Genomic DNA, 13,518 nt, shown 5'->3' on the forward strand with positions numbered 1-13,518 from the left:
CCCAGTGTAACCCTTCTTTCAAACACACTCACACAGATGCACGCTGTGCTTTGCAGGCAGCAGTTATAAGCATGTTACACACTGAAGTGAACTATTTTCCTCTAGCCAGGCAATCTGGCTCCATTCAGAAGAGCAGCGGGTGTCCCTCTGCCCTCAATAGGTTGAGGTATCATTTATAATTTAACCATTATTTCAGATCTCACCAGTCAATTCTAATCACTAAAATCCTACTTAATGTGCTCATTGAGTTCTGTTTGAATAAGGAATATATATAGACTCACCAAGCAGTTCACCATGAACTGCTTATTCTTGCAATTATCTAATCAGTCAATCGTGTGGCAGCAGTGTCAGGAGGTTCAGGTAAAATTCACTTCAAACCTTAGAATAGGGGTAAAGTATGAGCTCAGTGACTTTGACCATTGCCTGAATGTCGCTGCCCGATGGGCTGGTTTGAGATTTTCACACAACAGCCAATAGAATTTACTCAGGATGGGATGAAAAAGCAAATCATCCAATGAGCAGCACTTTTGAGGTCAGAGGTGAAAAGGCCACACTGGTTCAAGCTGACTCAAATGCTGTAGTAACACAGGTAACCACTCATCACAACTGGGGTGAACAGAGGAGCATCTCACAATGCAATAAACGGTGAATCTTGAGGTGAATGAGCTAAAACGGTAAAAGAAACCATCAGGTTTGACACATTTCAACAACCAGGACTCTCTCTGGAGCCTGACTTAAGTGAATGAAGTGAGTTGTCAAGTGAGCAATCAGGAGAAGAGCCTTGGTAAGAGACGTGACAGAGAATCAGATGGTCACTCTTGATGAGCTCCAGTGATTACAAGTATCATAGCAGAAAGAGATCGTAAGTTTCACAGCAATGCGCGGAATAATTATGTCAAGGTGATTGTTTTCAGATTCGCCTTTTTAATAAATGAGTGCAGAGCCCGTTCTAAACCTGCCTGTTTCGATTGGTCTGTTTGCTTGACCTGTGGTGATGCTGGTTTCAGCTTTCTTTCTGAAACTTTAAGTGTGACCTGCAGTGATTGAGCTACAGCAAGTTAAAACAGGCTGCTTGGCCCTGAAGCTGCACAAAGAGCTGTTCACCAGTTTGTTCCAATTTAAGTGAAGCTTGATTAAGTACGCAGAACCATAAACTGGAGAATCAGATGTTGTTTGCGAACCAGCCCGTTGTCGCAAATGAACAGTTGTCATGATCACCAACATCAGACAGATTTCTTGATTTGTACAGTTTTCTTAAACTCTGTTTTTTCTTTATTTCTATTCTTAGCACAGAGCTGCAAAATAAAACATTTTTTAAAGAGTCTGAATACTTAATAAATGAATTGCACTGTATACTGAGAAGCGTGATGTATGTTTACAACATTGCTGACCCACCGTAATTCTCAGATTACCCTGCGAGCTCTGTGCATGTGTGTGAAACGCATCTCTGATATAGGCAGTGGCATGTCTGGTTCAGACATGCAAAACACTGTGGACTTGCGTGACTTGCCTGTGTACCTTACGCACAATACACCGCCATTCATTTCACAGCAATTGCAGACGGCGAAACACAACAGAAACACACACAAAAGCTGACACACACACAGCTCGATTAAAACGAATGAATTCAACAGGAGGCACTTTTTTTTAGCTACTCCCCTTATCCAGCCGTTAGTGCAATCACTATATACAAATTCACAACTGCTTATTTGCATGTAATTTGCATAACCCACCAACTGTCACTGCCATTGTGAGGCTGATTGTAACTACCAGGGATATACAAGTGGGGGGTGTGCACACTCGTATACCTCCGTCAGGGTGTGTGAACCATGTGTGCCTGTTCATGCCTGCATCGGTCAGTGTGTACTTGTCTTTCTATGGCTGTGAGGAGAGTTTTAGTCGAAGCCATTGTTATAGGGATGTATTCGGTTCTCAAATTTCCATAGGGCTGTTTAAGGAGTGAGACCTTGTTTTAGGGCTGGGCATTTTACATGTGATGGCTCAGGTTGGGGGCAAGGGAATACACAAATGTGTGTTTGTGTGTTTGTGTGTATCACCGCATAATCCAATCTACTCATAACAATGAAAGGACCAGCAGTGGTAAACTTCCCAGCTGTTTCTGCCTCGCCCTGAAGGCTATTACATATATAAACCAGTTTATCTGAATGTAATTGTATTACACATACATGCCACTTGATTTGAATGTAATTGTGTAACACAGTGGCATGTTTACTTAAATTCAATTACATTATTTATGGCAAAGGATATTTAACTTAACATTCGAGACACCTCCCCACCCCCCAACCCCATTATTTTTAAGCAGGAGGTAGTAATCAACATTGGACAGTTTGATTTATCCCCGTTTTCATCAGGACAGTTTGTTTTACTAATGGAAGCAAATAAACTCAAGCATTATTTCAAATCAAGATCAAGGTTTTCTGTGGTGATTTGAATGATATAATCTAATTAGAACAGTAGGCGTTCTTAGAAATGCAGGAATTAGTTAGCTCTGCTTAACATGGATTAAATGTCTTAATACACAGTGCTCAACTACAAGGACTTTTTGGAAAACCTCTCATTGTTTATTAATGTCGGAAGGTCTGATGGGATTTTGTTTGAATACAGAACTGAACAGACAAAAAATAACTTCATTCATGCCCCACCAAGGCCCTTCACTTTAAATAAAGTAGACTCAATGACTTTGCAGGGTGTAGAGAGTGACAGCATAAAGAAAAACACAAATAAAAACCCATCATCAATTATTAAAATACTTCCCTCTTGTCATAACTAAGGTGAAACAAACATTACAAGACAATTTCAAAATTCTATATCACATTTTATCATACACCAGAGGGTTCTGTGTGAATACGTAACAGTTGAGGGACTGTAATGAAAAATTAGCAAAAAGCCAAAATCACGTTTATGTGTCACAGAAAACTGTAGAGAAGAGGGATTTGGATAACTGATGTTGTTTTATCTGCATATTTCTGTCACTCCACTGATGTGAGGTGAGGTTTTCCCTTTAGCCTCAACATCATTTTTGTTTTTCGTTGGCTTCTCGGTGTCTGTAACCCTCACCTCTCTCACAGAACACTATCAAACATTTAGAGGTGCAGTTGCCATTCATACCTTTAAAGAAAGGGGGAAAAAGAAAGACTGTTCTTGCTCAGGGCCTTAAGCCATGAGGTCTTCACATTTTTCAATACATCAGATAGCTTAGGGGTCAATATACCTGATGTTTCTACCCTGGTGGGAAATGTTCTATATGGTGATAACAAGACAGCCAAGAAAAACACATAAAAATTAAACCGTTACATTTATACAAAAAATAAAAGAAGCACTGCACAGCTTTTAGCATCATTTTACCTGTTTGGCGTTGGACCTAGAAACTAACCCATGCATTATGTATGGGATGGTGTCAAAGGGGTTTGCATCTCAAAGTGGGAAACTTACTGTTTAATCACATTAAAGCCGACTGAGAAGTTCATGCTGACAGTTTTATGTAGGAAACATGGGTTGGTAGCATTTATCAAAAATGAACTGGGGCGGCATATTGTAAAATAAAAACCTGTAACGCTCAGAGACATTCTAGTTAATTAATTTCAGCGCTCTCAGTTGTCTTTTAAACATTGTTCACATGCAGCACTGCGGTTGACGACCTGCTCTAGACACGGTTAATTTTGGCATCTATGTCGTATATGCAGGCGCAGACTCGTTAAACAGGTGTCCATGTTATTCATGCCAATGTCATATTTCCTCTTTCCATTGGGCCTTATCTCTCAAATGCTCCATGCTTCCTTTCTTTCTTTCTTTTCAGCATCCTCAGGCTCTATTCCAGCTCTCCCCGTTTCCCCTTTGTCTCGTACTTTTCTCCCTCCTTCCATCATATACTCTTCCTGCTTTTCTATTCCCCACCCTGTTCATCTTAGCAGTCTGGAGTTTTGTCTCCCAGGGATGTCTATTGATCCACCAAGCGGCAGGGAGGCCAGAATAGAACAGACACAGCAGGTTGGCAGCAAGGTGAATGACAGGTCAATCCATCTTAGTCTCAGTGTGTGTGTGTGTGTGTGTGTGTGTGTGTGTGTGTGTGTGTGTGTGTGTGTGTGTGTGTGTGTGTGTGCGCGCCTGTACGAACTCCTAAAAGTGAACCCATTAGACACAAATAAAGGCCAACAAAGGGACCCAGGCAGAAAATATATTTTTGTGTGAGCATATCCCTACAAAATTCAGGTCACTGCTGTCAGATAAGTAAGTTCAAATGCACAAACATGAATATGGATACATACCCCAATGATGCTGAGTCCTTTGAGGTAGTCCATACGTGGCTGGGCCTGGGGAACGCAACCTGCTAATACCACCTTTTTCTCCTGTTCTTGAGCTTTTCTGTAAAAACAAATACAAAGAAAATGATTAAAATTGGTAAATAAAATGGCATTTTTGCACCAACATTGTGCATAACTAAGTCTCAGCCTTCTTTAACCCATTTAGATGCTACATATGGGTTTATATACCTTTAAGACCACATGTGAGGTTTGTGTGCTTCTCCCTTTAGAGCAGGATGAGACTTTTTATACAATGTCATCGAGTGACTGATGAAACACATCGTGACTTGGGAGAAAGGCGAAACAGAGTATGGGTAATACAGTTAGTTGGTTTTCAAAAAAGTTTTTTGAAGTTGCGTGTCAGACAATGGCTGACAATTTAAGGGAGGGAAGCGATACTGAAAAGATTGCAGCAGCAGTTTCCTTGAGGAAAACAATGATGAAAGGGAGTTTTTGTTAATGTTGGCAATTCTGTCAGCTTTTCAGAAAAGCTGCAGGTTTTAGGTGGTTGTTTTCAAACAACGCTTAGGTTTTAGAGTGCATTTCTATTTGCCGTCTTAGGTCTTAATGGGTTGAACTAAAACTGTTAAATATAGTTTAGAAGCAAAGTCAATCAGAAAGTTTCAAGCTTTTATTTAAAAAATAAAAGAGCTTGAAAACAACACTGAGGTGTTTGTAGTGCCAGTTGGTTGTCATTTCTGGTCAATGTGACAAAGGAAAACAATGTTTGGGAAAGTTTCTTGCTACAAGGAGAACACTGCTTGTTTTCCCCAGTGGCATGTAAGCTATTCCCTCATGGAATGCCCTTGAGAAAAAGAATTTGCTCAAGGTAAATCCCACAGTGTAAATTCAGACTGTGTAACTATGATAATTGGTTTGTTTGTTATGTCTGATTATCAAAAAGAGGAACAACAGATTTTTGTATGCCTCAGTTCCAGCAACAGCCATGGCCAGAGGCACTCTGTTTTTGGGTTGCCTGTCTGTACGGACATCAGCCCGTCCATCTGTATGTCTTATTCATGTTAACGCAATAAGAACGCCTAGAGCAAATTTCATTACGTCTAGCAAAACAGCCACTTGGACTCAAAGATGATCCGATTCAAATTCGGTAGGGAAAGGGTGAAATCTCTGTTTTTAGCCACAACAATACCATGTATTTAAAGTGTAGGGTATTTGATTTAATGTTTAATTAAGGCTAAGTAGACTGCATTAAAAATGCAGGCCACAAAGTGAAACTTCAGTTTAACTTAAATTAGCACAACTATGATTAGCAGTTAAGGCCAATTTTAATGAGCCAGGTTATAAAATAACAACACAGCTTTCTCTGTTTTGATATGGTCTAATATAACATGGTGTTGGTCTCAAACTGTCTGAACATTCACTAAAGTAGATTGTGAGACTTCATAAAAATGGGATAGGGTACACAAGTATCTGTAGGCAACTGAACATAAGCCGAAACACATTTGTAGTGGTTCGGCCTTAGAGGAAGAGACATGCTGCCAATAACAGGATTATCTGGAAGGATTATCTGAGGAAATTGGTGTCTCAGTGACTGAGCAGAAAGCTGGGAGGACATTGCAAGAAGTCAAACTCTTTAGATGGTCTCCAAAAAGAAAAGAAATGCATACAAAACTAAAAGATAAAACTTTGCCAAAGAACATGAAAAGAGGCCTGGGCTGCATATTCTTTGGTCAGATTAAAATAAAATATACTTGTTCCAATGCGGCCTAATGTGGTGCATTGAAAAAGAAATGTAAAGGTTGCACTGGGAATGTAATTCATATACCAAATACTGAATGGAATGACTCCCAATCAGCAACAAGCTTGACAGGGCCTTATTTCAAACAAAATGCAAAGTTCACACAAGAGTCTTTACAGAAGAAGGAAAGAGAAAACTATGATCTGACCAAATGTGTTCCCTGACTTCAATCCAATAGAAAACCTTTGGAGTCAGTATTTTAAAACAGAAGGTACAGCAAGGGTGTGTGGGGGGGGGGAGACTGCTTTAACAAACAACAGCTGAAAGGAATCATCTGTGAATAATGGCAGACAATCTCACCACAGATTTGTTTACGCTGGCATCATCCATGACAAGGAGGATCAAATCTGTCATCAACAATAAAGTCTAAAGGACGGAATATGAATATTAAAGGGTGTACCGACATTTGTTGCAATTGGTTCATAAATATGAACCTTTATTATAAAACATTTTCATGATACTGGCCATGTTATATTGTATAACACAATGTGAGGTAAAACATGTATTTATTTACAATTACTTATTAATAGAAATGAAAACCAGCAGTAAGAATCTTTTCCTTTTACAAGATGTGAATTTAAAAGGCCTGGCAGACAGTAAATACTGTAGCAAACCACAACAAGAGTGAGTGTATGTGTGCGTGTTTCGAGTGTGCGCATGTGGATGTGTGCGAGTCTGTATGTCACCTCCAGTTAGTGGCAGTGTGATTTGAGACACTCGGTCTGTCTGACAAAAGCTTTCGGAAGAGCTGCCCAGACTCCGCCATGAATCTTTAATAATGAAGCCTCCTGACAGTTGGAGTAAGAGAGAGAGAGAGAGGGAGGGAGAGAGGGATGAAAGTGGGGAGGTATGTAAGTGAGGAAGGAATCATGGGAGGAGCAAAGAAACTGGATGCAGACTGTCAGTTGTGTTTTAATTCAGGCTGTGTTTGTATTCTTCGGCAAAGCAAAGACAGGCAGAGTGATGGAGGTGGAGGGGGTGAGCGAGCGAGCACAGCGAGAGAGAGGTGAAGGCAGACAAACAAAGCGAGGAATGGAGGGATAGATGAAAGCTACAGTTGGTGAGAGATGAGTGGGGAGATGAAGGGAGGAGAGATGAAGGCAGATAGTGAAAACTTTTTTATGATTATTTTTGATTATTATTCTGAGCTGTTTGTATTATTCAGGTTTATTTTAGTCTCCTCATTTTGTATTTCTTCATCTAATTCCTCTAAGTGTTGAGCAGGTACCAACAAATCACTTAAGATGCCAAAAAAGATGACACATGGAGGAGAAAGAAAGTCTGCTGGATGTGACGCCTCACCACAGACTAAAGTGTTCTAACAGCACGTTCAGAGAAACTGTACTTCCATTGATCCTCAGAAATGCATGCTATTATTGTACATGTATGTTTATAGCTTTATCAACAGCCCTTTGGCCTTTATTATAGAAAATAAGGGATAATATCCAGCTACTTCGAATCTCTGTTCTGGTGTAAAAACATGCAGAAAACACACAGAGGCAGGGAGCACTGTATAGCAGTAGAATCGTGATGCTGGTAAATACTTAACGGGGGAATGATGTAAACTTTCAAGACTGGGTGAAGTGAGACGGATGAAGCCAAAAAAAGGGATTTATCTGCTTAGAGTAACTTGTTCCCCCCCAAACTGTTCCTCATGAGGGACCCACACTGGCATCACTGAGCACACAGACACACACACACACACACACACACACAGTAGGGGTGCGTCTGCATAATTCACGCCGTCTCCTGCCAAAATGCGCCAAACGTTCCTCTAATGCGCTACTTGCTCCCCGCCCACACACCCAGAGCCATAGCTGACACAGCGAGTAAGCAGACGCTGCCTGATCCGTCGCCTCAGCGCCCCAGGGGGGAACAGGCCAATCACGTCGCACACAGTTCCTGGATGGGATGAGATGGAATGGGATTATGTGATGCAGTTGCCGTGGTGATACTTTTGAGCCCGACTGAGCGCTCGCTGCCAGTGACCCGGACCAGAGCAGATGTCCCCCGAGATCAGAGGACGAGGTGTGCTCGCAGACACACACACACACACACGCGCGCGCGTTTCCTTGGCTTCCTTGGCACCTCGCCCTAAATCTCTATGGCCCCCTGTCAACTCCATGCTCTCTATAGCCTCAAGACCACACATGCATACACACACATACCAATGGTCACGGATGGTAATGGCAAACAGCAAACAGTCATCTATGCATACATGTATGACCTCTGCGGTATACATGTATGGTAGGGAGGGCTGTGCTGTACATACTGGTTTTTAACAGCTGAGTGGACACAGTGAATCAGTCAAATTAGAGCGGACTAAATGTCCAACTGAATTGATCAGGTTGACTTGGAGAAGCCCCTTGTAGTAAATATGACATTAAAATAACTCTCGGCATTAAGATGGACCACAGTGCATGACCTATATAAGGGCCTTTTCAACTTTCTTACAACAAAACTTGAAGTGAAAGGAGACCCTTCCTGCCTGGACCTTCTATAGCATAGGATTTATATGACTGCAGCGGAAATGCAGTGACATTATCATATAAATAAGCCACAACGCTGATGTTCTCACAACTGCAACAAATGTCTGAAAACGTCTTAATCAATGTAAAAGAATATGGCCAACATTTTTAACAAATCAAGTACATGTACTAAGATAAAGTTTGAATAGAGTAAGTGGTTAGCTAAATAAAACAAATTGATTAAGTGCATTTCATGACTCTGTTCGTTGTGCCTGGTGTTTCGAGTAGAGCTAGCTATTTTCATGAATTTTCTTTTTTTTCATTTCTGCAGCCATCATCATGGCGAATCTTGTCATTTTAAGTTGTCGCCACATGTAGGCCACCAATCGTGTCTGTCACTAGTACGAGTCCCAGCTGCACCGCTGGTACAGAAGGACCGCATGCTGCTAGATTCACTCCTGGTGGGGTGAGTGCATGCAGTGTCGAGAAATCCCACAAATCCTGCGACTTCTGATCACTTCCCTAAGTGAAAATGTTCCCCAAGGCAAAGAACCAAAACTTAATGAGAATCACCTCTGCAGTAATCTCCCTTAATGCGTCTGATCATATTCAAGCTAGCGAGCACCCAGTTCAGATACACGCAGACCAGGAGGGAGGCTCGAGTTCAGGCTTTGCTAAAGCAGCAACTGAGTTCATATTAATTCTTGAGAATGGTGTGTTTATATTTTATTTGTAATTCTTCAGTTCTGTAAAACTGCGTCGTTCATATCTGCATAATGGTCGCTGGGTTTTAATACCCTCTGCTGTCACTAAGTGGCATTGACATGAAGGGTGGAAGCAAGGTCAGTGGTCTTCCCGTCTTCTCTCTCCATGCCCTTATAAGTATGAATCAAAGTTTGTTCTGTGTATTTGGTTATTGTGATTAGGTTGTTCTTGAAAATTAAATGCTATCAAACAGACTATATCTCATTATCCTTTAAAAAATGTAAATGTTGGTTAATAATAGATTGTCACCAGATTTGTATTACTCCCATTATCCAGAGAACGTCAGCGGAGTAGACAATCCTTCAGGACACATTTGCGTTAAGCTAAGAAAATGTGGTCGTATGCAAATGTTACGCACACACATACACACAAAGCATCCCCAATGAGTCTTGGGTGTATTCACACCTAACAGACGTCCACTTGTGATTGCATCACCTAATATAAGGTAATGTCCTCTGAAGTCATGGAGAACAACTTTTCGTGTGTGTGTGTGTGTGTGTGTGTGTGTGTGTGTGTGTGTGTGTGTGTGTGTGTGTGTCCTTTCAATGACTCTTCCTGCTGCTAAACACCCTCAGCCCTACAGAGCACTACATGGTGGGGGGCTGGCTCATTACACACACAGAGCTGGCCATATGCTCTCTAACAAACATGTTGCTTAAAGGATGAGGTCATACTGGTAAGAGTGGTGTAACTAGGATGTACAGATCTGCATCGTGATTAGCTCAGTGTGCTGTGTGCTCTGTGACCTCTACTGTTCGGAAAACGAGTTAAAATGCCATCTGTCTAATGTTTAAATATCCTTTTTTGGATTTTTCTTTACTTAATTCAGCTAAACTTTTTGTCCTACAGCAAAATCACTGCATTCAAATTTAACCTAGTGTAACTGATTTATTTTCCATTACATCCCTACGTTCTCTACCCCCCTTCCCCTCCCATATTTCCCCTGTCCTTGCTCCTCTGTCTCATCTTTTCCCTCATCCCCTCATCTGCACTCTGACAGTTGTTTCTGGCTGAGTTGACAGCGAGCCAGCCAATCAGCACACTCCTGACCTCTCTGCATTAGCATAAGCAGCAAGGGGTAAGGTTAAGTACCCATCAAGCTTCAGTAATTAAGATGTGAGCTGGTGTGTGCATGAGTGTGTGCATGAGTGTGTCACAGAGCAAATGTGTTCAGTCATCTACTTTGGATATTTTCCACTTTCACAAACTTCCATTTATACAACAATCTAATCAAAGACTTGGATTTCAATTCTGTGGTTGTTTTACAATCCAATATCTAAACTTACCTCTGATACTTACCTCTAATTAAGAGGCAATGATGTGTGTTTATTTATTTAATGTTTTATTTGTGTTCTTAATTTTGTTTGAGTGTTTCATTCTAGCAGGAGATGCATCTCCATTACTGGCTGACAGCCCAAACCGAACAAATGTGGAGAAAACACGCATAGTTACTCTAATGTAAAACACAGCCTCTCCTCTGTGAATAAGCATACTGGAAAAGTTTCCTCAAACAACTGTCAAAATACAAACAGTATAAATAAAACAGCAGCCAACTCTGGGTCCGAGGGATCTGACTGCTGACAAAGTGAACAAAATAAAAGCCGTTAATGTATAAGACCAGGGGTCTGTAAGAGATGTAACAGAGAGAGAGAAAAAGAGGAAATAAATTGTGTGATTGAGTGATCGACAGGAAACTGTCAAAAGGACATCTTTATAAACGGGCGATAAGCAGAAGGAAGCGAGACAGTAGTGAGTGTCAAACTGAAATAAAAGGCAGGGAAACATACCAAGACGCAGAGGGAGAGACAGTGAGTCTCAAAGTCAGCTCAGTGTTAAACAGTAACCTTTCCTAATGATATGATCCTGTCTAAAAATAGGTTTGTGTGGACTAGAAAACTCTCAAAATCATATCCCAACATTATTCTACATTTTATTGAAAACTGAAGATGTAATCTAGCTCAGGGCATTAAATAAGGAACACATACTTGTAATGTAAAAATAAATATGTCAATTATTAATATTTTCTTTTATGCAAAAATCAATCCAACTATGTTGAAATCAAATAGTCACAAATCCCCGAATGGTCAAACATAACCATATGTCCTGTAAATGTTACTTTTATATTATTGGCATTGATATCTTGAAAACATTTATGTAAATATGGCAGGGATGGGTTATGGCGCTTTCGCACCTCGATTGGTCCAAACCAGTGGTGAGCAACCTTTTCGAGCCCAAGATCACCTTTTAATTCCAAACGTAAGCCGAGATCTACCACCTCCATATCTTCCACAAAAAAAACACTTAGGAGGGTCATATTTGTTATTTTTGTAATTTCTGTTAAAGGCTCAATGTACAAGTATAAATATACTAAAAGAAAGGCAGTTATGCACAAAATTTACATTAATATCAATTCATATTTACAGCATCTTTTCAATTGACAATATTTAGCTTCTCAGTTCCACAATAGGTTCTGCTACTGCAGCACAATGTTTTGCATATAGGCTTTGCCTTGAATGTGGTAATAAATATTTACTATTTCCTTTCTGAATCCATTTCTTTGTTCTAAGGTTCTAAGAGGGCTTTGATTGTTATTGACAAACCAGAAGATGCACGTCTTCATTCCATAGTGACATTTGTATTGCAGGAAATGCATTAGATGGCTTGGCGACCACTGGTCTAAATCTTTGGTTTTGGCCAAACCAAAATAACAGGTGTGAAAGGTGCCTCTTGACCATGGTATGTCCTGAAAGAGGTGGTCTCGGTCCACATCAAACTGAAAAAAGCATGCATCTTTTAAAAAACAGTGAAGTGGAGTGAAATTATAGGACAAAGGGAGAAACATGAAAGTAAGACTTGAGGAGTAAAAGGAAGGAAAAAAACTGCGCAAATCTTCATCGCCATGTAGGGAGAGGGAGGATAAAGGAGACTAACAGGAAATAAAGGAGGGAGGACGAGAGCTTGGATGCTGTAACGGAAGATAGTGATTGTGGGATGAGAGAGAGGTTCGAGAAGTAAAGCTGCTGAACCCCCCTGAGATCTCTCTCTTTCTCTCTCACGCACACAAGCGTACACACGTCAACCGCTGTTGTGTTTCACAGGATACCAAGAGCTGGTGTCCAAAAAGAAAAACTGAATGAGTGAAAAACTCAAATTAAAAAACAGAACAAATAAAAGCAAGGTAAGGTCGGAATAAAAAAGGCAGGAAATGGGATGTATAATCTAATCAATACAAGATAATTACATGAAAGCAGGTCTATAAAAGTGAGTTGTAGTAAGTGACCCTAAAGATCCTTAAAACAAGATCCAAAGGCCTGAACACTGGTTTGATAGGAGCAGAGAGCTAAAGCCTAATCTGAGTTACCACAATGAAACCCCATGACGACCTGATAAAAGACAATAGAATAAAAAAAACATCTGACTTGTTTTCAGTTTTATTCAGTTTATGGCCAAGCGTGGTTAATAAAGGCATACGCGTTAGAGCTGCGTTTTACAGGATACAGGCAATCTGTTGACCAATCAATACACCTATAACGTGGCTGGTTTATGACTGGCTCGCACAGCCTCCGGGTATATCAGAGATAGAATGCAGCCCAATTGCCAACATGGGCCTAGTAAAGGCTGGTCAGAGGAAATGCAAGGCTTTCAGATTATGGCCTTTAAAAAAAAAAAACCCTCACACACCTGCCCGGTGCTGTGAAATGGATGACTTGAATATGTGATAAATATTGCATCACTGTAAATGAGTTGTATTCGCCGCTTGAATGGTTCATAATAGAGAAAATGCTGATATAAAAAGCAGGGGAAAAAAACACACACATCCAGACACACATGTGCAGGGAATTGCATGAGAGATGAGCACTTGAATGAGCAGTCAAGAGGGGGAAACCCGACGCTGAATCCCACTAAGAGTCCCAAGAGTCCCATTTCTAATGCAAAGTCCTGTTTTCTATAGGAGAGGCCGTTATGGGACAACGGTATAGGAGCAACCCCTCAACCAGAGACACCTGACAAACAACACACACAAGTTCACTCACAGGATTGTTTTGTTCATCAATTGTTTTTTTGATGGAATTATCACCAAAAAAAACATATACCTTTATTCTTTATCTTTATTAGAACAAATGTCAGCATGTATAGATTAAGTCAGATATATTTGTAAGACTAGAGGAAGAAACAGTGTGCAGCGTTTCACTGGGAATCAGAT

General features: G+C 40.6%; 1 protein-coding gene across 1 annotated transcript in view; it reads right to left on the reverse strand.

Moving 5' to 3' along the window:
• Positions 1–13,518, reverse strand: part of cdkal1 (CDK5 regulatory subunit associated protein 1-like 1) — a 229,058-nt gene that overhangs the window by 158,204 nt on the left and 57,336 nt on the right. The window contains exon 5 of the mRNA XM_035164365.2: positions 4,287–4,383. Within this exon, the coding sequence (XP_035020256.1) occupies positions 4,287–4,383 (97 nt within the window). The remainder of the gene's footprint in view (positions 1–4,286; positions 4,384–13,518) is intronic.

The sequence above is a fragment of the Hippoglossus stenolepis genome, chromosome 8 (assembly GCF_022539355.2).
Source record: "Hippoglossus stenolepis isolate QCI-W04-F060 chromosome 8, HSTE1.2, whole genome shotgun sequence".
NCBI classification, from domain to species: Eukaryota; Metazoa; Chordata; class Actinopteri; order Pleuronectiformes; family Pleuronectidae; genus Hippoglossus; species Hippoglossus stenolepis.